General features: G+C 44.0%; 1 protein-coding gene across 1 annotated transcript in view; it reads right to left on the minus strand.

Annotated features, from left to right (window-relative positions):
- Positions 1-25171, minus strand: part of LOC115091994 (matrix metalloproteinase-20-like) — an 85070-nt gene that overhangs the window by 339 nt on the left and 59560 nt on the right. The window contains exons 8-9 of the mRNA XM_029602420.1: positions 18247-18403; positions 6872-6975 (exon numbers count right to left, since the gene is read on the minus strand). Of these exons, the coding sequence (XP_029458280.1) occupies positions 6872-6975; positions 18247-18403 (261 nt within the window). The remainder of the gene's footprint in view (positions 1-6871; positions 6976-18246; positions 18404-25171) is intronic.

A 25171-nucleotide genomic window follows, 5' to 3' on the forward strand; every position in this document is an offset into this window, starting at 1 on the left:
TCAGAAGATTTTAAAAGATTATTTTGCACAAAACTGTAGTATAATATTGTAGTGATGTATATGTAACCCGGTAAGAGGCTGCTGAGCACTGACAGACTTGGTGCAACCCCTAGACAACCAGGCAAGGATTTGTGCCTCAGAGAGCAGGATTACCTGTGGGGAACAAAGGATCACCAAAATGGGGATGGTAACTTTGATACAGGCACACATGTGCCAGCTTGCACAAAAGGACACGGACATTTTATAACGTATGCACGTGAATGAACACATGTTATAAAATAGGCTGAACATGTGTACATGCGTGCACAACTTTATATGGATGTGTGCAAATGTCGCCACTACCACATAAGTGGGGGATTTTATAATGCACTTGCGCCAACACCATTTCTAGTTTTCCCAGATCATTCCCTGTTTGCCCAGTTAAAGGATAGGAATTCCAACCCCCCCTAGGTTATTAGCCACCTTTTCCCCCTGTTAGCCCCAACCCTTAAAACCCCACAGACTAGCCTAGATTATTTTTTGTTTTATTACTTACACACCATCCATAGTAGTAGTAAAGGTACATGGCAGGGGACCCCCACGCGCACTTGTGCACGTAAATACTTCTGCGCACATTTCATGTTAAAGTCCTGGAATGCCCATGTCCTGCCCATACCACACCCATTCCCTATCCCCATTTTGAGCTTTCTAACTTGTGAGCATACCAGGAGGTAACCGTGAACATTGGTGGCTTTTAAAATCCGCTCGGAGCGCGTCAGCCGAACATGCTCATATATTTCCCGGTTTTGGCTTGCATTGGGCTTTTAAAATTCACCTATCAGTTCACACAAAACTGGTGTTCCAAACAAGAGAGAATTTATTGCAAAAATAAAAATCCAAGATGAAGATTAAGAAAATTCCACAAAAGTGTCCACAGTTCAACAAAAAATAAAATAATGCACTTCTTCTCAGACTAGCAATTCAAAATAGTTACTTTTTCTTGTCACATATGTAGAAACCCCTTTAATCTCTACTAGTACAGGGTTAAACCAAGTCTTTTTGGGAAGGAAACATAATAGAAACAATCTAGCAGTATGAATGTATAGCACCCTAATGTGGGAGAAGTGAAATGGTGCATTCCTCTGATGTATAAGCTCTGACAACCATTTAAATGAAGTGGATATTGAAATGGAAGATAGCCAAATAAGTACTACTTATCTGACTATCTAGTGGCTGCTGAATATTTGGTTATACTCAGCGACTGCTAGATAACCGGACAAGTCATTAGTCCTCATCTGATGGAGCTGGCACGGAAAACTTATGTCAAAGTTTCTGAGCATACCCAGCATGCCACTATCCATGAGTCCACATGGGATCCCTCTTCAGTCTCTTTTCCACGGAGCTGTCGTCTCGTGGTTGTGGAGCTCATGATCTTGTTTTTTCGGAAAACATTTTCTTCCTGCTGGCAGTGTGATAAGTTTTTGCCTTCTGTGTGGTTGATTCCCGGTAGCACCATCCCTTGGTGTCCACCAGTCAGCAACTATTCGCCAGCCATTTTTTCGTCATGGTGCATTCAGGTTTTCGTTGATGCCCCCAGTGCCCTCGGACTGTGTCCCTCATGGATCCACACAAGATGTGTATCCTTTGCCGGGAGCATCGCACGATATTCAGGGCTATCGTTTTTGTGACCAGATGACCCCCAAGGGCCGGCGCGCCTGCTTGGACAAGATGGAGAAGCTATTCAGATCCAGGAAGTCTGAACCCTCAACACCAGCATTGGGAGTATTGATGCTGAAGGGGTGAGGGGAACTGATGGACACCATCTTACCATTTAATTTTAACACTGCATCTACATGGATACTTAAGCAAAAAATATCCTCCTTTATCTAACACTTGTTTCCTCATACTCAAAAATTGCTTTCTACGCAATTGAGTAGTTTTTACAAGATCTGGAAAGATCCATATTCTTTGACCAGATTTTGCTTACTACAAATGTGTCCAACCTGGGGTAGGGTGCCCATGTGGAGGGATTCCGCGCCCAGGGCTTATGGTCCACCCAGGAAGCTCAGTGTAGATGAACTTCCTGGAGCTTTGTGCAATCCGGTACGCACTCTGGGTGTTCAGAGCCGCGCAGCCTGCCTCCGTTCCCTCTGAGGCGCTCCGAAATTGGAGCGGCCTCGGAGGGAACTTTCATTCCGCATCCCCCCACCTTCCCCTACCTTCCCTTATCTAACCCACCCCCCAGCCCTACCTAAATCCCCCCCTACCTTTGTTGTACAAGTTACGCCTGCTTGAGGCAGGAGTAACTTGCGCGCGCCGCCTCGCCATCCCCCAGCACAGGCTGCAGTGCCGGGGGACTCGGGACCGCCCCCGAACCGTCGCCACACCCTGGACCCACCTCAGACCGCCCCCTGACCCCCGGACATGCCCCGTACACACCCACGGACTGCCGACATGCCCCCCGGACACGCCCCCCGCCCCTTTTATGAAGCCTCGGGACTTACGCGCGTCCCAGAGCTTTGCGCGCACCGGCAGCCTATGCAAAATAGGCGTGCCGGCACACAGGGCTTTTAAAATCTACCCATTAGTATCTTAGTGGGTACCTGAGGCAACAGGAGATAAAGTGACTTTCCCAAGATCACAAGGAATGTCAGTCGGGGAAGTAGGACTTTAGTTTTAATCTCTTAAATTGGTTTGGGCTGGGATAATTGTCAATTGTTTTGTTGTATGTTTAATATTGTTACCTGGTATCTATGGATGGTCTTTTTGTGATTTGTTCTGTGTAATTTATGCATGTGTTGATTGGACATCTCTTTGGATGGCTTTTTAGAGTTGGGAAAGAGGTAAGTAAGAAATTTTAAATAAATAAATACAGTTTGAACCTTGGTTTCTCTGCTTCTCAGCACACTGCTCCAGCTATTAGGCCACTGTTCCCAACATTAAAATCATCAATCAGTACATTCCTTCCATGTAAGTTCCCTCATTGATTATAGTGAGCTCCCTGGATTATGCAATTCTGTGAGTCAACAAGTAATAACTTTTCTTATTGCGTTTCATTTAAGTTGAAAGCACATTTCATTAAATGAGATTTTGAAGTCACAAAGGTCTCTTCTAACGTAACCACATTTCTTCTGCATATGTAAGTGAACTGATTTAACAACATTACTTTACAGTGAAGTCATTATGTGCATTAATATAAATGTTTATGTGTGGTACTTTGACATGTATAAATTGGAAGTGGTGAAATACTATTTTTGGACAAAAATTCAATTAAAGCAAATTTCTCCAAACAGTTACTGACAATGTTGTTTGGTTAAGCTCCACCTAAATTTGAATTCTGAGTACATTTTTACTACAGTTGTGTAAAAGGTTTGAATCTGCCACTTATTGGGGGTAATTTTCAAAGGCACCTGCACACATAAAACATGCCTTAATGCACATAAATGTGCATGCGGGTAAGTTGCTGCTGCTGCGGTTACAACCCTTAGAAAAAGGCATGGGGATTACAACCCTTAACCAATAAGCCTTGATGCTTTTAATGCACCTGCAACATTGCTCTCCGCTTCGATGGCGGGGGCATTGAGGGGAGGCGGGGAGCTGGATCAGAAGACAGCCATCACGGGTCCTGAATTTTATGGTCTGGGGTACTGATATACAGTCATAAGGGAAGAAGCACAGAACTGCTTCAATGGCCAAGTCCATAAGCAAAGCACATCAAGCAGCACTGTCTGAATTTTCATGAACGTTCATCACCCAGTAGAAATGTTGCTAGTGGTAATTTTTTATGGCTTATCATAAGGCTTGAGGATATGTTATGTTATGTTATATAAATGTTTGAAAATAACCCCGGAAGGCATGCATGCAATACAAGTATGCATGTACCTTTAGGCATTTACTAAATAGGTGTTCTGGGGAGGGATGGGTCAGAGTTGGGGAAAAATTGGGATTTATGTATATATTTTCAATTTTCAAAAGAATGAGTATACATCCACACACACATGTATGGCACTTGGGGCTCCACACACACCTGCAAATTTTCAAAGTGGATCTATGTGAATAAATCAGTTTTTAAAATTCTGGCCAAATTCTATGAGTAAAAAGTACCTGCAGACCTTTGTCAGTGGGGGCAGTTTGAATATTGCCTCCCTATGTTTTGTACTGACTTACATTTATGGTCTTGTAGTAGAATACTTCTATTAATAATGAAACCAGTGTCAGCATCCACTGGCAATTTGCATCGATTCTGTTATGGATTTACATGGAATTTCAGATTACGTACATGATGCTGCAGTGAGTTGGTTTTGGATTTGTTAAATGTTGATAAAGTAGTTAAACATTTACCTCATGTTGTTTGGAGAGCAAGAAACCATTGTGTTTTGTTCCACTGTGCTCTCACTGAAACTATACAGATCAGCTTACTTCCCCAGTAAAGAAAATGACTCACACCAACTCTCAACTCTGCGGTTCCCATTACAAACCTCACGGCCTCACCCATCACTGGGATTCTGATATATCTCATGCATAAACACTGAGGCCAATATTCAGTAGGCCGTTTAGTGGACAGGTTATCCTGTATATTCAGCAGGATAAACGCACCACAGAATATACTTAATTAAAGTTATCCGACTGACCATAGCCGGATAACTGTAAACCTAACTGGAAATTCTTTTGAATATTACCGGTTATGTATAAAGACTCTCCCTCCTTTACTTTCATATGATATCCAGTTTCGTATATTATCCAATTTTTTCCCAGTTAGCCCTCCATCCCCGTTCATTGTAATTTCCTTTCTCAGTTACTTGTGAACCGACATGATGTGTCCTACGAATGCCGGTATATAAAAAATGTTAAATAAATAAAATAAATAAGTTATTCGGCTATGGTTAGCCATATAACTTTAGATGTATTCAGAAAAAAATATATCCAGATAAGTTAGGTTCCATTAAAATTAAAAAAAAAAACAAATTGCAGCCTGTCCCCCACCTCTCTCCCATCCAGGTTGCCAAGGCCCTACAGGTCCAAATTTGCAAACCCCCCCCCCCCCCCCCAAACATCACATTTAATCTTAAAAAAAAAAATTATCGGGGCCGGAAGTCCCCCTCCCCCACCCCCTGCACCTACTTCCCCTTATGCTAAAAAAATTCAGTCTGGCGGCCTTTAGAGACCCCTTCACTACCCACCCAACCCTTTCCCTTCTCTGCCCTGCACCTTTATTTCAAGTTGCACTCCGGGATCGCGGTAGGACGTCTACCGCAATCCGGGACCGGTGCTTCTGAGGACGCTTCTGCCGCTCCTAGGCTACTGCGATGGATATCTTTAAGCAAGTATATTTAGTATAAATGTTATCCCGCTGAATACATGGGGACAAGTTATGTGGCTAGCTTTAGCTGTTTAACTTATCTACAAACTGGCCTGCTGAATATGACCCTCTACATAATTAACAGTTTTATCATTCACATTATGTGCTTTAGTCGCTTCTGTTGGGTTCACTATACGTTGTCTATTCCCATAAGTAGTCACTTAAAGGAGGGCCTATCGCAGTCTTTTTAAAAGGCTCTTGTAAATGGGCATATTGAAGTAGCCAGACACATTTCTGAGGTTTAAATTACTGTTGAGCAAGTACATTTTGTCAGAGCAAATTGTTGCCACACAAAATTTAGCAGCATAAAAAGAGGCCAGGCTGGAGGCTGTCACAGGACATGGTAAAACTTTAATGTTGTCTGGCTAAACAGGTGAATCTGATCAGGGAGACAGTCTATCCTAAAAGTTATCCAGGTAACTGTGTCTGGATATATTCAGCAACAGACTTAATTTGGAAAATTCCCGCCGAATATTTGCATAACTTATCCACTTGCAGGTTGCTTATGGACTTCTTTGTCATTTGCCATAGTGTAGAGTTATCCAGCCTGTGGTTAGTAGTTCCTCCTGTCAGAGGTTACAGTACAGCTACTCTGCATGTGCAAGAGAGCTGGGAGAGGTAGGCAAAGCACTGCAGGCCTTGCCAGAAACTGTTTGTGTTGTACTGTGAATAAACATATCTATTGGAAGCACTGACCCAGAATTTGTTTCATCTGCTGAGCTAAGCAATTCTTGAGCTAACAATGGTGATGAAGTGATTGTCGGCCCTACATTGTTCCCAGGTTTGTCCTCTGCAGCTATGGAGCTGGTTTTCCTGCCTCATGCTGAGCCAGTGAATGGCAATGTTCTCAGCTTTGAACAATTTATGTTGGCTAGACTTATTATAGCAGCAGAGAGCATTGCTCACAAGGCAAAAATCTCCTTGCTTTGCTGATTAACTTGCTGACTCCTGCATTCCCAGCGGATGTTTGTCTGGCAGACCTTTCTGTGGTGCTCCAGCATCAGTCTCATGTCTGTTTCTGTGGAGGACTCAGACAACCAGTGGCAGTTAGTTCTTCTGATCAGATGCTCAGACACTTATCCCAATTTAGAGTTATTGGACTTATTGCACAGATATAGAATTGTCTGGCGTGCATGATGTGACTTCAGAGTTGTACACTTCTACACAAGTTATGCAGCCTTCTGCATTTGCAGATGGAAGGTTGTCAGGTTTGTTAGGTTCCAGAATTGCAAGTCCTTTGCTCATTGTGGATTCAAGTTCACTTGATTCTGATGATATGTTCTGAGGGAATAGTACAGGTGACTGTGGAGCTAGAGATGCACAGATCTCCCACATTGATATTATATTGTTTGCAAAATCATAGTCTCCTACAATATGTGATAACAGTGTTCATTTACTGTATTGTTTAAAGTCTGCAGTAGTTCTCCTTTAAAGTCACGGTCAAAAATAATGTCTTTAGCTACAAAATAATAATGGAAAACAAACAGAATGTAATTTTTGGAGGGTTCCTGTCATGTTATACTGGCCACCTACCTTCTAATTCAAGAGTTGCATTGACTTTATTATTAATTCCTGGAAAGTCATCTTCTATTTTCTTAGGGTACCCAGTTTCCATCACACTGAAAATTTCATTGTAACTGCAAAAAAAAAAAGTGTTTTTTTAAGTCTCTTTTGATTGAAAGCATGTATACTTTTTAAATTGCAGTAACTAAAATATTAGTCAATAGGTTCAAAATCATACAAATAAGCATAACTGAAAAAGAGCTAGACCTATATTTTAAAGATGAAAAAACACAAAATATGTTTTGAAAAATATCTTTAGAGGGGAGCTTACTGGCGTGTTTTCCCTGCCTCAAGGATCTGAGAGGAGGAAGTGCTGCAGGCAGTGAGGTGGACAACCCGGCTCTGGAGGCACCATTTCAAGGCCCCCAGAGGAATAAGACCAAGCATGGTGGAATACTGGTTGGGGAGCTTACTAGTGAGTTTTTCCTGACTCAAGAACCCAAGAGAAGGAAGTGCTGCAGGCAGTGAGGTGGATGGCCCGACTCCAGAGGCACCGTTTCATGGTCCCCAGAGGAATCAGACCCAGCATGGTAGAATGCTGGTTGGGTAGCTTACCGGCAAGTTTGCCTTGCCTCAAGGACCCAAGAGAAGGAAGTGTTGTGGGCAGAGAGATGAACGGCCCAACTTCAGAGGCACCTTTCAAGGCCCTCGAAGGAATAAGAGTCAGCCTGCAGTGGTGCGCAGCTGCTACCGGCACGCAAAAGGGGCACACCCGATTCACTTTTTTCTCTCCACTTGCTATTGTTATGGGAAGAAAAAGTAAGGATACGTTTATTACATCAGCCTTCCTAATTTCAACACCATTAAAATGACCCATGGGTAGCCATGTATACTGAGCTCACCCATAAATACAGTTAAATCTGAGTACAAGGAATGAAGAAACTTCTTTAAGTCCAGTTCCTCAAACTCCTCCGCCGATGCCATTGTTCACTCAACAACTTGAGGACTCACTGGTGGTGGAAAGCCCAGATCTGTCTGCAGTATCTACTGGCCTTGGATCGTTTGGGATTGATATTCCTTTAGAAAACATGAGTACACCAAAGCTAGATGTGGCTTTACTTCAGATCTTTATCAGGATTCTACCTGCAAGTGATTTGCAAGGCTCAGCGGTAATCATTACTACTCCTGTGGTTCCCTGCTCCATTTCAGTATCTGGGGTTTCACTGGATGGTGAAAAATTATGCGAAAAATTATGGAAACTGTTCTAAAGAATAAAATCACAAAACATTTAGATATACATGGTTTAATGGGACACAGCTGCATGGATTTACCCAAGGGAAGTCTTGCCTCCCAAATCTCAATTTTTTTGAAGGGGTGAATAAACATGTGGACAAAAGTGAACCGGTAGATGTGGTGTATTTGGATTGTCAGAAGGCGTTCAACAAAGACCGTCATGAGAAGTTTCTAAGAAAACAACTAAAAAGTCATGGGGCAGGAAGCGAGTCCTTTTGTGACTTGCAAACTGGTTAAAAGACTGGAAATAGAGAGTAGGATTAAATAGTCTGTTTTTCATAGTGGAAAAAGGTACGGTGGAGTGCCTCAGGGAGCTGTACTTGGATTGGTGCTTTTTAATATATTTAAAAATGATCTGGAAAGGGGTATGACGAGTGAGGTGATCAAATTTGTGGATGACACAAAATTATGCAGAGTAGTTAAATCTCAAGCGGATTGAAATAAATTGCAGGAAGTCCTTGTGAGACTGGAAGATTGGGCTTCCAAATGGTAGATGAAATTTAATGTGGACAAGTGCAATATGATGCATTTAGGGAAAAATAATCCTTGCTGTAGTTACACAATGTTAGGTTATATCTTTGGAGTTATCACCCAGGAAAAAGATCTAGGCATCATAGTGGAGAATACATTGAAATTGTTGGCTCAATGTGCTATGGCAGTCAAAAAAACAAAAAGAATGTTAGGAATTATTAGGAGGGGAATAGCAAATAAAATGGTGGACATCATAATGCCTCTGTATTGCTCCATGGTGAGACTGCACCTTGAATACTGTGTGGAATGCTTGTCCCATATCAGAAAAAAGATATAGTGGAGAGAAAAGCGACCAAAATGATAAGAGGCATGGAATGGCTCCCCTATCAGGAAAGGAGGTCTACAAAATCATGAAAGGACTTGAACAGATTAATGTAAATCAGTAATTTACTCATTCAGATAATAGAAGAACTAGGGGACACTTCATGAAGTCAGCAAATAGCTCATTTAAAATAAATCAAAGACAATTTATTTTCACTTAGGGGTAGATTTTCAAAGGGGTACACGCATGAGATACGTACGTACCCCCCGAAAACCTACCCCAAACCCCCCCTGCGCGCGCCGAGCCTATTTTGCATAGTTTCGGTGGCGCACGCAAGCCCCGGGACGCACGTAAGTCCCGAGGCTTGCAAAAAGGGGCGGTCGGGGGCGTGGCCAGGGGGCGCGGTTAGGGATCGGGGGCATGGCTGGGGGCGTGTGGGCGGTCCAGGGGCGTGGCCGAGTGCCCCAACACAGCGGCCTGTGTTGGGGCCTGCCGCGCCGGTGCGCGTAAGTTACTACTGCCCGGAGGCATTAGTAACTTTTCCGATAAAGGTGGAGGGGGGGGGGGATTAGGTAGGGGAAGGGAAGGGAAGGTGCGGGGGGGGGGGGGGGGTAGAAAGAAAGTTCCCTCCGAGGCCGCTCTGATTTCGGAGCGGCCTCGGAGGGAACGGGCAGCGCGCACAGGGCTCGGCGTGCGCAAGTTGCACAAATGTGCACCCCCTTGTGCGCGCCGATCCCGGATTTTATAAGATATGCAAGGCTATGCGCATATCTTATAAAATCCAGTGTACTTTTGTTCGTGCCTGGTGCGTGAACAAAAGTACGCGCGCACGTAAATTTATAAAATCTATCCCTTAGCGCATAGTTAAACTGTAGATTTCATTGCCAGCAGATGTGGTTACAGAAGTTAATGTAACTGAGTTTAAGAAAGGTTTGGATAAGTTCCTAGAGGAAAAATCCATCAGCTGCTATTAATTAATAAGCAATAGTAGCTTGGGATCTATTTAATGTTTAGGTACTTGCCAGGTATTTATGACTTGCTTTGGCCACTGTTGGAAACAGGATGCTGGGCTTCATGGGCTCTTTGTCTGTCCCAGTATGGCATATCTTATGTTCTTATGTTCTTAAACCAGAAGAGGGCAGTAAATAAACATTTGGAGGGTAGTAAATAGAATTGATAATTCTTTAGTGAAAATGGTTAATGACTTGTGCTCTTTTCTGAGGGAACAGCTGCTAAATTGATGGATTTGGATTCTAGAATGGGATCTACAGAGTCTCAATTATCCTTAGTTGAGGGCACTATAATGGCATGTCAGACACTGATTATGTCCTCACAATGTGCATTATTAGCTATGATTAATGACAATTTGAATATGTTATCATTTTGAATTACTGGAAAATCGATTTAGATTTCAGGATTTAAGAATTCTGAATTTTCCTAAGTCTAGATTGCTTTTTCCTGGTAAAAGTATTTCTTTTGGTTAATTGTTATTTTATACCTAATTTGGTGAGGGTCTCAGGGACCTAGTGAGGGAGCTTCGGATGTGTTTGCCCCCTTATGTAACTCTGATTTCTCTCACTTTCTTCAGGAGGATGCTATTAATCTACAGCCACTTTGGTTGTATCATTTTCCTCTGAAATTGATAGAAACCTGGTATTTCAGCAATATTTTGAACATAAGGATTAATTATTTTGTGGCCAAAAAGTCTGGATTTTTCCTGACATTTCCAGGGAGACACAAGCAAAGAGGAAGTTCTTTTTGCAATTAAAACAGCAAATGCTCTCCTCGAGAGCAATATTTTTCCTAAAATTCCCCTGTAAATGCTTGGTAACATTTCATGGGAATAAGTTTATCTTTTTGGACTCTTTACATTTGCAAACATTTATTGCTGATAAATACCAGTGATCCATTTTATGGCGGGGGACTATTTTTCTTTATCTTTTTTTCCTTGTAATGTGGAGTTGATAAGTTTTACCTGTTATTACAGTGCTATGGGGTATGTCTTATTGAGGAAATATCTGTTAGTTTCTTATATTTCTTTGTTTTGTATCAAATATATTTGATGTAAAATTAATAAAGTATTGTTACGAAGGGGTGTTTAGTGTGCCCTTGGGCCTCAGCCTGACCCCAGACGGATCCAGGACCGAATCGAGGGTTGACGGCGTGTTCCAGCATGGCTGACGGGCTTACCCTCTGCCAGGCCTGCAAGCTCCCAAGGCCAAAAACAGGATGATGTTGGAAGTTGAATAGTCCTCCGACCATTCTGAGCCCTTTCGGACCTGCCGCTTGGATCGGCATGGAGCAGCAGGCCTGGCCTGAGGTCGAGGGCAGACAGGCCTTGACACGAAGACATAACACCAAGGTCGATGCATCGGCATCGCAGACAAAGACATGACATCAGGGCTGATGCGGACAGCATCAGAGACGAGGGCTGGCACAAGACATGACACCAAGGTAGCTGAAGACATGACACCAAGGCTGATGCGAAGACATCACGGACCAATGGTCAATGCGACAGCATCCCAGACCAGGGTCGATACGTCGGCATCAGGAGCAAGACGTTGACATGATACCAAGACCGATGCAACCGCATCCGGGACGAGACGAGGAACTTGACGAAGTCCAGACGAAACGAGAAGCTGGGCGGAAGGACATTGGCACTGTCTCTCAGGGCGCCCCACACAGTCCACCCGCGGGACTGGTTGAAGACCACCCTGTCCCACTGTGCGCCCTACACAGCCCGAGGAGGCTGATCACAGACCAGGCTGAGAACGGGACGAGCACAGGGAAGAATCCAGCCGAGGCAGAATGTGGACGACGGAGCCATAAGTCATCCGGAGCTCCGCAAAGGCTGGCAGGACATGACGGCTCAGGAGCACAGGACACCAGTCCACCTGTAGGCTACTCCACGCTCAGGAAAGACGTCATCAGAGAGAGCATGGCCTGACAGGTACCAGAAGGCTCAGGAGTGCTGAAGCAAACACCAAGAAGGGCAGGACACCAAGGAACTTGGGACATCAGGAAACAGAAGATCAAGACGAGACACCAGGACACCTAGACGGGGACCTCAGGCACGAACATGACTTGACATGACGAGGCGAAACAAAGAGGAGCTCCACGTAGAAGACCTGACGGAACTCTGGTAGGCAGGAGCCTCCAGAGTGAAGTAACTCCGATACAAGGCGAAGACTGAAGTGACGGAGCAGCCCTTTATAGGGCTGGAGCAGGAAGTCCACTCCCTAGGTGGGGCCAGCACACTTCCTGTGTTTGGCCCTTTAAATCCAGCAGAGAGACGCACACATTTGAGATTGAGCTGTTTGCAGCACTAACACTACAAGATGCATTAAATGAGGTTGCTGTTTGAAATGACCGCTTTGTCCGTTAACTAATCACAATAATAGTGACTACAGCACAATACTCACAGGCACTATCATTCAAATACCATCAGATGTTTCTTTTTTCTCACACTATAACTGAATAAACAAGAACTCTCATGTGAAGTAGAGCCCCTGATGCAGCCCTGTTGTATGAGGGCGAAACTCGGCCTGAGTTGGGCTTTTTAGAGATATTCAGTTCTACAATAAAGAATCCAAAAATGTGGACATCTTGGCTTCCAATCATATACCATATGTTGCGGTCTTACCTTCTCTTCTCCCCCGGTCCCAGTGGTGCAAACACCGATGGCGTCCCTGCGGAGGCCGCCGCGGGAATGCCCTTTCTCTAGGCGCGCGTGGGAGGGGCGCTCAAATAGCACGCTTCCTGCCGCGCGACGCTCTGCCCCTTCTGCTGACGTCAGACGCTGGGGGGGGATTTAACCCAGGTGACTGCACTTACTCAGGGCCTTGCAACCGGGTCCCTCCTAGGTCCCTAGTTGCTCCTGGCCCCGAGGTGTGCCTGCTACAGAGTCTGCGCCGTGCCCCGGAGTGTGCTATTGCGTTAGCAACTCCGTTCCTGCCTGAGACTTGTTTCACTCCGTGCCCAAGTCTTGCTTCTGTCTGCTTGCTTGCAGTAACCTGTTCTACTCCAGTTCCAGCTTGGTTCCAGTAGCCAGTCCTGCTTCAGCTCCTGTCTGGTTCCAGTAACCAGTCCTGCTTCAGCTCCAGTTTGGTTCCAGTAGCCAGTCCTGCTTCAGCTTCTGTCTGGTTCCAGTAGCCAGTCCTGCTTCAGCTCCTGTCTGGTTCCAATAGCCAGGCCTGCTTCAGTTCCTGCTTGCTTCAGTCCCAGCCTGCTTCAGTTCCTGCCAGACTCCTGATCCCTGCCTGCCCGCTCCAGCTCCAGCTTCCGTGATCTCCTAAGTCCCAGCGGCCGGGCTCCTACGGGCTCCTCCCGGGGTAGTACTGGCTTCCAGGGTGAATCACCTAAGTCCCAGCGGCTGGGCTCCTACGGGCTCCTCCCGGGGGAGTACCGGCTTCCAGGGTGAAGCTCACATCCAGCTCCTGCCTGGTATCTGCCTTCCGACCTGTCAATCACTAGAGACTATAGTACACCTCTCCCCAGTCTCTCACAGGTCGGCCCAAGGGTCCACTAAACAGCACACTCACAACAGATTGCAAGGCCATGGACTTGGCGGATGTGTCGGGCCTTCAGGCCACCCCAGGAATGGCCCAACGCCTGCAGCAATTACAGCAATGCTTTGATGGGTTGGCAGCTATGGTGGAACAACTAGCAGTCCGCCTGGATAAGATATCCACGAATCCTCTGTCCACCGATGGGTTGGCTCCTGAGGAACAAGCTATCTCGACAACACAGTTACCTGCACCTTCCCGTTACACTGGAGATGCGAAGACCTGCCGTGGGTTCTTGAACAAGTGTTTCCTACGGTTCACTCTGTTGCCCTGGAAGTTTCCCACTGACTCGGTGAAAGTGGCCTACATTCTTTCCCTGCTCGATGGAAAGGCCCTATTGTGGGCCTCCCCGCTTTGGGAACGTCACGATCCTTCGCTCGAGGATTTCCAGCAGTTCATCTCGAGCTTCCGGCAGACGTTCGACGAGCCGGCTCATTTGACTATTGCTACCGGAGGATCTCAATGCGCTGATAGACATGGCTGGCTGCATCGACCGTCGTCTCCAGCAGAGGGCTAGAGAGCAACGACCTGCCCGAAGTAATCCTCCATTGCTTTCCGCATACTCCGAGTCATCATCCTCCCCTACGGTTGAGTGTCTGGAGGTTGCCTCTGCAGAACCTAAGCGGTTGGGACATTCCCCACTCTCCACGGAGGAGAGACAACGTCACCACACACAGGGCTTGTGCCTCTATTGTGGCCAGCATATTGTGGCCAACTGTTGGGAGCGTTTGGAGAGACACCAGAGCCTGGGAGGTCGTGAGGAGCTTCTCCTAGGTTGTGCCTCAGGCCCTCAATGCACCATACCCATTACGCTGGAGTTCCCGGGAGGGTCTCTGGAAACCCTCGCCTTTCTGGACTCCGGAGCAGGGGGTAACTTTATTCGACAGGAACTCGTCTCTCAGTTGCAGATTCTCATGCAGGAGCATGAGACCCCGCTGTGAATTACTTCTGTTCAAGGTACGCTCCTTCCGGGACACATCAAGACGTCCACGACACCCATTACTGTCCGCACCGGGGCGATCCACTCAGAGGAGATTGCCTTTTTGGTCTTGGAGAAGGTTGTCCATCCCGTGGTGCTAGGGTTGCCGTGGCTCCAAAAGCATTCACCCATGATCCAATGGGATACCCAATAAAGTCCATCTTGTCACTCCAATTGCTTGAAGACGCCCAAGGATCCCGCTTCCGTGCCTTGTTCCATTTCCAATCTGGTTCCCGCTTCAGAGCCCTGCCATGATCCCAGTCTGGTCTCTGCTTCTGTCACCATGAAGAAAGAACTATCACGACAATCTTCCCAGGTTCGCCCAGGTAAACCCGGGCTTCCCAGGAGGAGGTGTAAGAGGGGAGGTACTGTTGCGGTCCCGGTCGCGACCGGGGCCTTACCTTCTCTTCTCTTCTGGTCCCGGTGGCGCAAACACTGACGGCGTCCCCGCGGAGGCCGCCGTGGGAATGCCCTTTCTCTAGGCGGGGGGGATTTAACCCCGGTGTCTGCACTTACTCAGCTCCAGTTTGTCCTGCTTCAGCTCCAGTTTGGTTCCAGTAGCCAGTCCTGCTTCAGCTCCTGGCTGGTTCCAATAGCCAGGCCTGCTTCAGTTCCTGCTTGCTTCAGTCCTAGCCTGCTTCAGTTCCTGCCAAACTCCTGATCCCTGCCTGCCCGCTCCAGCTCCAGCTTCCGTGATCTCCTAAGTCCCAGCGGCCGGGCTCCTACGGGCTCCTCCTGGGGGAGTACCGGCTTCCAGGGTGAATCACCTAAGTCCCAGCGGCTGGGCTCCTACGGGTTCCTCCCGGGGGAGTACCGGCTTCCAGGGTGAAGCTCATGTCCAGCTCCTGCCTGGTATCCGCCTTCCGACCTGTCAATCACTAGAGACTATAGTACACCTCTCCCCAGTCTCTCACAGGTTGGCCCAAGGGTCCAATAAACAGCTCACTCACAACACCATAAAGCATTTAAACTAGAGGATGGGGGGTGGGAAAATGAAAATGAAATGTCACCCCCAACTCCAAGAAGTGGGTGAAAAAATTAACAAAAATCAGCTGAATAGGGCAAAAAAGATGCCCAAACAGAGAAGCTGGAAAGCTTATGAGCATAAATGCACATAGTCTGGGCAATAAAATCCCAGACTGCAGGCACAAATGATGGAAGCAGATTTGGACATCATTACTGTTACAGAGACATGGGTCACTGAGTATCATGATTGGAATACAGAAAAGGTGGAGAAGTAGCTCTTTATGTCAGAAACAATATCCAAGCAACTGAAATGCAAGGGACATGGGGTAGAGAAGAAGCATTATGGGCTGTCCTAAAAAAGAAGATGGTGCTTCCATTTACATCAGTGTAGTCTATAGGCCTCTGACTCAAATAGAAGAACTGGACAGAGATCTGGTTGAAGACATCTAAAAGGTAGGAAAGAAGGGAGAAGTGTTTCTAGTTGGAGATTTTTATCTGCCAGATATGGATTGGAGTATCCCTTCTGTGGAATCTACAAGACATAGAGAGATAGTGGATACTTTTCAAGGGTCTCTGTTCAAACAAATGGTAATGGAATCCACAAGGGAGGGTGTGATACTTGACCTAGTGCTCGCAAATGGGGATAATGTCTCAAATGTCTGAGTAGGTGCCCACTTGAGCACCAGTGATCATCAGATGGTATGGTTTGATATTGCAAACAGGATATAGAGAAGACATACAAAGACTCGAGTTTTGATTTTCACAAATACAGACTTTGTCAAAATGGGACAGTTCCAAGAGGGAGAATGGGAAGACTGGGAGAAAATGGGTGAGGTGGAACAACAGTGGGCCAAATTGAAAGGAGCTTTTACAAAGGCAACTAATCTATATGTTAGAAAAGTAAACAAAAATAAGAGGAAAAACAAACCTATCTGGTTCTCAAAGGAAGTGGCTGAAAAAATAAAAGCAAAAAGAACAGTGTTCAAGAAGTATAAATGATCCCAAAAAGAAAAACACAGGGAAGAATATCTGATGAAACTGAGGGAGACAAAGAAAGAAATCAGGAAAGTAAAAGGTCAAGTGGAAGAAAGGATTGCCAAAGAGGTTAAGCGAGGTGACAAAATATTTTTCAGATATATCAGAGAAACAAGGAAAGTCCAAAGTGATATTGTGAAACTGAAAGGTGACAAGGAACAATGTGTGGAGAGAGATGAAGAAATGGCAGAAATATTAAACAAATACTTCAGATCGGTGTTCACTAAAGAAGACCCTGGACAAGGACCATTGCTGGTAGACAAAATCGTAGATGGGGATGGAGTAGACAAAACTCAGTTTATGGAACAGAATGTATGGGAAGAGCTAGGAAAACTGAAAGTAGACAAGACCATGGGGCCAGATGAGGTACATCCCAGGATACTGAGAGAGCTCAGAGATGTGCTGGCGGGTCTGCTGAAGGAACTTTTCAATCGATCCCTGGAAACGGTAGTAGTGTGTGGGATTGGAGAAGAGTGGTGATGGTCCCACTTCATAAGAGTGGTAACAGAGAGGAGGCTGGAAACTATAGGCCGGTTAGCCTCATATCAGTAGTAGAAAAATTAATGGAGATGCTGATGAAGGAAAGGATAGTGAACTATCTACAATCTGGTGGGTTGCTGGACACGAGGCAGCATGGATTCACCAGGGGAAGGTCCTGTCAGACAAATCTGATTTGATTTATTTGATTGGGGGACTAGAGAATTGGATTGAGGAAGAGCACTTGATGTGATCTACGTGGATTTCAACAAAGCTTTTGATATGGTCCCGCATAGGAGGCTTGTGAATAAATTGAGAAGCTTGGGAGTGAGCACCAAGGGGCTGGTGTGGATTACAAACTGGTTGACTGTTAGGAGACAGCATGTAATGGAAAATGGAATCTACTCTGAAAAGAGAGCTGTATTAAATGGAGTGCTACAGGGAGATGGGTGTTGGGACTTGTTCTGTTCAATATCTTTGTGAGCGACATTGTGAAAGAGATAGAAAGTAAACTATGTCTATTTGCGGATGATACTAACATCTGCAACAGAGTGGACACGCCAGAAGGAGTAGAGAGAATGAGACGTGATTTAAGGAAGCTTAAAGAGTGGTCAAAGATTTGGCAGCTGGGATTCAATGCCAAGAAGTGCAGAGTTATTCAACTTAAGTCCTATAGTTTCTGAGATGCTTCCTTGTCTGGTGACTGTGGCTTGCAGAAGGAAGAGAAAGAAATCAGTTCTAGATTTAGCAGCTACACTTTTTCTATGCTCTTCCTTTCCAGGTGGAACTTAACCTCAATCTCCGTCCCCCTGAGAAGTTGGAATGGATTCTGAGAAAAGTTCCCTGCTCAGGATCCCTGTCAGCAGTGTACGCATAAAGCCTTTTAAATGACTTTTAAAAGAATCCATAATCCTAAAACATAAAAATAAACAAAACCATGACGGGAAAGCAGAACCTGGTGCAGCTGTTTATTTTTAAATATGGTGGATATACAGTGTTTTGAAGTACTGGAGGTTCTTTGAATTTATGTGGCAGTCAGGATCTGATATGCTCAGTTTAGTGGACATATGTTTTTCAGGTTGGAGGTGCAGGTGTAATGCTGTGCACTGACGACCCTATTCTTCTGCCCAGGTCACACTGGTTTTCACTGAATGTTAGTTTAGATAGTTTTTTATTCTCCTGGGTCCCCTTATGGAGAACCAAGTCCTGTATATTGATTTGATGCCACCACCAGGTGGCACTAGATCAAAACCGATCTAAAATAGACCTTCTTCCCCGCCCCTTTCCCTTCTCATACCTCCAGTATTCTTCTCCCACAAAGAACAGAGTTGCTTTCTTCCTTTTGAAGTATACCGCTGCATCAATGTGGATTACAGTGCTAGGAAACCCAAAATCATAGATAGAGCTTGATGACATTTCCATGGTCAAAGTATTTATGCTCCAGTATGCAGTACCTGAAAAAAATGGTAGCACAAATAATTTGTTTGATGAAATACCTAAATATATCTTTTGCATTCTTCACAGAGAAAGCTCTGGGAGATTGGACTTGTTGGGACTCAATTTTATGTGCATAAATGGCTGTTATAAAATTTGCCAAGGCTCAGTGTATGTAAAAGTTTCTTGCATGCTTATACAACCACTGAGAAGAGGCACTCCAGGGAGTGGGGATGGGGCAGAGGTGAGATTTTGATTTTAAAAAGTATGTGTGCGTTACGAAGCACAAGTTCTGCCCTATGAAAAGCAGGTGTAACTTTGTGCAAGGTAATTTGTGTGCATACTGGGCCAATTAATTGGGATAAAATTTGCATGCATAAGTTATATGCAGGCTTTAGCTCTATTAAATGTACCCTCCATGAAAGCAAATATAGCCATGAATGATAATAGATACTAGCCATTAACCTATGAGTAATAATACAGTAAGAGAACTTTAGTGACTAAGAATCAGAGGATGACATTAAAATTAGCAAGCAGTTGTGAATTAAATCCATTAGTATAATCCACTGAAATGTGTATATATATGTGTGTGTGTGTGTGTGTATGCATGTCTTGGTAAAGAACTGCACACCACTAATACAGTTGTCTGCAGACTAAAAATTTTATTTATTTATTTATTTAACATTTTTCTATACCGACCTTCAAGGTTGAATACCATATCAGGTCGGTTTACATCGAACAGGGGTAGATCAGTATAACGTAAGTGAAGTCAAAGAAGTCAAAATGGAAGTCAAAATGGAAGAAAGAAACAGCAAGTGAGAAAGAAATGTTGGCTTTAAAGAAATCCTTATAAACCAGGGATGGGTCATTCTAATCCTCAATGGTCACTAATTGGTTGGGGGTTTCAGGATATCCCTAATGAATATGCATGAGACATATTTGCGTTTAACTGAGACTACATGCATATATGTCTCATGCACATCTTGAAAATTTAACTGGTAGGTCACCCTCGAGGACCAGAATTGCCATCCTTGTTATAAAGAAAGCCTGGGATTATGATACTGTAAAAGATGGCCTCCCCTTAGTTTTAATTCTGTAGCAACTTATGAACATTGATTATTACTGTTTATGTGCATATTTATAATATGAAATTATTAAATGTCTGCAGAATCCTATTCCAGTTAAAGAAATATAGAGTTCTTATATTCTTATGCTCTTAAACAATACATTTAGAGATGATTTATTAAAAAAAACCAAAAACAAATGAATTAGTTGGGTTAAATGAAATGATCCTTTTAATAGGATAGTGAAAGAAGCAAGCATAAGCCCTTCCTATTTTGGGGCTTCTAAACTGTGCCCAAGTTACATAGAAACAGAGAATATGACAGCAGATAAGAACCATAAGGCCCATGTATTCTGCCCAGTTTAATTCCTGGTGCATTGCCATAGACACCAGTTGATCTCTAGCTTTGACTTCACTTCTTTGCGACTAGGAATTATTTGTGTTTATTCCAGGCTTGAATTATTGTTTGTTTCCACCACTTCTACTGAGAGGCAATTCCAAGCATAGAGGCATATTTTCTGATGCTGCTTCTGAGCCTACTCCCTTGGAGCCTTATTTTGTCTTCTTGTTCTAGAGCATTCTTTCCTCTGTAAAAGGTTTCTTTCTTGTGCATTTATATGTCGAAGTATTGGAATGTCTCTTTCATATCATCCCTTTCTCTTCTTTCCTCTGGGGTATGCACATTTAAGTCATTAAGTCTCATCCCATTGGGATTTTTAGTGTAGTCCCTGCACCATTTTGTTAAACTTTCTCTAGACTTTAATTGCCGTATTTATATCTTTTCAAAGGTATGGCCTCCAAAACAGAAACCAGTTGTAGGGGATGCCCATTTTCCGCCTCAAGAAAGCTGTCCCTTCCCTTTACAAAGAAGCATTTTGAGGCTTCAACTGGTTTGAGTGCCCTCAGTGTGACAGAGGTCTCACTAGACCTAAATGCACAATTGAATCTTTATGGGTAGAAATCCCTTGTGTGTTGGGGAATACTATAGTCATAGGAGTATGCTACCATCCACCTGGCCAAGATGGTGAGACGGACAGTGAAATGCTAAGAGAAATTAGGGAAGCTAACCAAATTGGTAGTGAGGTAATAGAAACATAGAAACATAGAAATGACGGAAGAAGAAGACCAAACGGCCCATCCAGTCTGCCCAGCAAGCTTCACATTTTTTTCTCATACTTATCTGTTTCTCTTAGCTCTTTGGTTCTATTTCCCTTCCACCCCCACCATTAATGTAGAGAGCAGTGATGGAGCTGCAACCAAGTGAAATATCAAGCTTGATTAGTTATCCTGCCGTTGAAGCAGAGAGCTATGCTGGATATGCGTGAAGTATCAGTTTTTCTTCTCCCCTGCGGTTGAAGCAGGATATGCATTGAAAGTGAAGTATCAGGCTTATTTGGTTTGGGGTAGTAACCGCCGTAACAAGCCAGCTACTCCCTGCTTTGTGAGTGCAAATCCTTTTTTCTTCTCCCCTGCTGTTGAAGCAGAGAGCTATGCTGGATATGCGTGAAGTATCAGTTTTTCTTCTCCCCTGCCGTTGAAGCAGAGAGCTATGCTGGATATGCGTGAAGTATCAGTTTTTCTTCTCCCCTGCCGTTGAAGCAGAGAGCTATGCGTGAAGTATCAGTTTTTCTTCTCCCCTGCCGTTGAAGCAGAGAGCTATGCTGGATATGCGTGAAGTATCAGTTTTTCTTCTCCCCTGTCGTTGAAGCAGAGAGCTATGCTGGATATGCGTGAATATAATAATATTCACATAATATAATAATAATAATAATAATAATAATAATATAGTAATAATGGGAGATTTCAATTACCCCAATATTGATTGGGTAAATGTATCATCGGGACATGCTAGAGAAATTAAAGTTCCTGGATGGAATAAATGACAGTTTTATGGAGCAATTGGTTCAGGAACAGACGAGAGAGGGAGCAATTTTAGATCTAATTCTCAGTGGAGCACAGGATTTGGTGAAAGAGGTAATGGTGGTAGGGCCGCTTGGCAATAGTGATCATAATATGATCAAATTTGAATTAATGACTGGGAAGGGGGACAGTAAGCAAATCCACGGCTCTCATGCTAAACTTTCAAAAGGGAAACTTTGATAAAATGAGAAAAATAGTTAGGAAAAAACTGAAAGGAGCAGCTATAAAGATAAAAGGTGTGCAAGAGGCGTGGTCATTGTTAAAAAAAACATACCATCCTAGAAGCACAGTCCAGATGTATTCTACACATTAAGAAAGGTGGAAGGAAGGCAAAACGATTACTGGCATGGTTAAAAGGTGAGGTGAAAGAAGCTATTTTAGCCAAAAGATCTTTATTCAAAAATTGGAAGAAGGATCCAACAGAAGAAAATAGGATAATGCATAAGCATTGGCAAGTTAAATGTAAGACATTAATAAGACAGGCTAAGAGAGAATTTGAAAAGAATTTGGCCCTAGAGGCAAACACTCACAATAAAAACTTTTTAAAATATATCCAAATCAGAAAGCCTGTGAGGGAGTCAGTTGGACTTTTAGATGATCGAGGGGTTAAAGGGGCACTTAGAGAAGATAAGGCCATCGTGGAAAGATTAAATGTTTTCTTTGCTTTGGTGTTTTCTGAAGAGGATATTGGGGAAATATCTGTACAGGAGAAGGTTTTCATGGGTAATGATTCAGATGGACTGAACCAAACCACAGTGAACCGAGAAGATATGGTAGGCCTGTTTGATAAACTGAAGAGTAGTAAATCACCTGGATCAGATGGTATACACCACAGGGTTCTGAAGAAACTAAAAAAATGAAATTTCAGACCTATTAGTAAAAATGTATAACCTATCATTAAAATCATCCATTGTACCTGAAGACTGGGGGGTGGCTAATGTAGCCCCAATATTTAAAAAGGGCTCCAGGGGCGATCCGGGAAACTAAGACCAGTTAGCCTGACTTCAGTACCAGGAAAAATAGTGGAAAGTGTTCTAAATATCAAAATCACAGAACATATAGAAAGACATTGTTTAATGGAACAAAGTCAGCATGACTTTACCCAAGGCAAGTCTTGCCTCACAAATCTGCTTCACTTTTTTGAAGGAATTAATAAACATGTAGATAAAGGTGAACCGATAGATGTGTATTTGGATTTTCAGAAGGCGTTTGACAAAGTTCCTCATGAGAAACTTCTAGGAAAAGTAAATGTCATGGGATAGGTGGCGATGTCCTTTTGTGAATTACAAACTGGCTAAAAGACAGGAAACAGAGAGAAGGATTAAATGGATAGTTTTCTCAGTGTGAGCGGAGGAGTGCCTCAGGGATCTATTTTGGGACCCATACTTTTCAATATATTTATAAATGATCTGGAAGGAAATATGAAGAGTGAGGTAAACAAATTTGCAGATGATATAAAATTATTCAGAGTAGTTAAATCACAAGCAGATTGTGATAAATTGCAGGAAGAACTTGAGAGACTGGAAAATTGGACATCAAAATGGCAGATGAAATTTAATGTGGATAAGTACAACATGATGCATATAGGGAAAAATAACTCATGCTATAGTTACACAATGTTAGGTTCCATTAGGAGCTACCACCCAAGAAAGAGATCTAGGCGTCATAGTGGATAACACATTGAAAACATCGGTTCAGTGTGCTGTGGCAGTCAAAAAGTAAACAGAATGTTGGGAATTATTAAAAAGGGAATGGTGAATAAAACGGAAAATGTCATAATGCCTCTATATCGCTCCATGGTGAGACATCTTGAATACTGTGTACAATTCTGGTCGCTGCATCTCAAAAAAGATATAGTTGCGATGGAGAAAGTACAGAGAAGGTCGACCAAAATGATAAAGGGGATGGAATAGCTCCCCTATGAGGAAAGACTAAAGAGGTTAGGACTTTTCAGCTTGGAGAAGAGATGGCTGAGGGGGGATATGATAGAGGTGTTTAAAATCATGAGAGATCTAGAACGGGTAAATGTGAATCGGTTATTTACTCGTTTGGATAATAGAAGAACTAGGGGGCACGCCATGAAGTTAGCATGTGGCACATTTAAAACTAATCAGAGAAAGTTCTTTTTCATTCAATGCACAATTAAACTCTGGAATTTGTTGCCAGGGGATGTTGTTAGTGCAGTTAGTGTAGCTGGGTTTAAAAAAGGATTGGATAAGTTCTTGGAGAAGAAGTCCATTACCTGCTATTAATTAAGCTGACTTAGAAAATAGCCACTGCTATTACTAGCAACAGTAACATGGGATAGACTTAGTTTTTGGGAACTTGCCAGGTTCTTATGGCCTGGATTGGCCACTGTAGGAGATGGGATGCTGGGCTTGATGGACCCTTGGTCTGGCCCAGTATGACATGTTCTTATGCCTTTTGTGTGATATCAGTGTGTCAAGGAGGAATACCACTCCCCACTGGTAGTGGTTGTAGAGAAGTATAAAAGACTCTACACACACTAGTGAGAGGGAGAGAAGCTGAGAGAGGATTCTAAAATCTGGAGTCCTGGTGGAGTTGGAGCTCTCTCTTCACCAAATGGCACCGTAGGACCTGTCTCTCCACAGAGAAGGCTCAAAGGAGCATTGAGGAGTTGTCACCAAGGTGGAAGGAGTTTCTGGAATGGTAGAAGTTGAAAAGGAGAAGAGAGTCCTGGTCGCTGGAGACATGTAGAGCCTGAGGCAAGGCATTCTACCTGGGAAAGTCTACCAGAGTGGGGTTTGGAGCCCTGAAGAGAGAGGGATTTTGCTGAAAACTGGGGGGACAAGTGTACTGAGAGGCACCAAAGAAGAAGCATCCTACTTGGGAAGTTCAGAGTCAGAGACTGATTCAGCTACAATCAGCCTGAGATTCCAGAGAGAATGGAAGAGAGGGAAAAATTACAGCTACCAAACAAGTACTGGGATGGCCTTGTCCCAAAGATCTGATCTGATTTTGGTGACGAGGTGAAGAGAGACTGGATTTGATTTTTGTGGCTTGGGACTTTTATGGTGCACTGTGGAATTGTGTACTGTTTTGGACTTCATTTATGCAGCCTTCAGTTCAGTAAAGACGTTTTGGTTTTGGTGTGGAACACGTCTTTTTTGAGAACGCTTGAACTGATGAGCGGGAAGGGCCTCAGAGAGGAAAAAACCCTAAAGGTCTTGAAAAGAGTGAACTTTTCACCTCTGCGCAGGACCCTTGAGAGGTCATGGGGCTTTGTGTGGCCCATGACCCCCCCTCCCACCCCCCATCCCCATCTGCCTCTGTGCCCAAGACAAAAATGAGACTGAGGTTATTCAATATTTTAGATGTGCGCTCATCAAAGACTTGTTCAAAGACATTACCGTGCCATTTTTTCTAATGGTTATGCCTCTCCTAGCATCCCTCTGTCTCTGTCCATCCCCTTATCACACTAATTCGCTATCTCGAGATCATTAGACATATGCATAGCCAGGTCTCTACACTGGTTGCAGCACATCAGTGTGCACTCCCTTTGGTTTCTGTACCTCACATGCATAATTCTGTTCTTTTTGTGTTTCATTTTAACTGCCACTATTCAATAGAGATGTAAATCGGAACCGGAATCGGTTCCGATTCCGGTTCCGATTCACATCGTTAATTTTTTTTTGTGCGGCCCGATCGCAGTTTTGTTTATCGGCTGCGCCTGAGCCGATAAACAAAAAAACCCACCCGACCCTTTAAAACTGTTCCCTTAGCTTTCCCCACCCTCCCGAACCCCCCCAAAACTTTTTACAAGTACCTGGTGGTCCAGTGGAAG

Source organism: Rhinatrema bivittatum, chromosome 5 (genome assembly GCF_901001135.1).
Source record: "Rhinatrema bivittatum chromosome 5, aRhiBiv1.1, whole genome shotgun sequence".
NCBI classification, from domain to species: Eukaryota; Metazoa; Chordata; class Amphibia; order Gymnophiona; family Rhinatrematidae; genus Rhinatrema; species Rhinatrema bivittatum.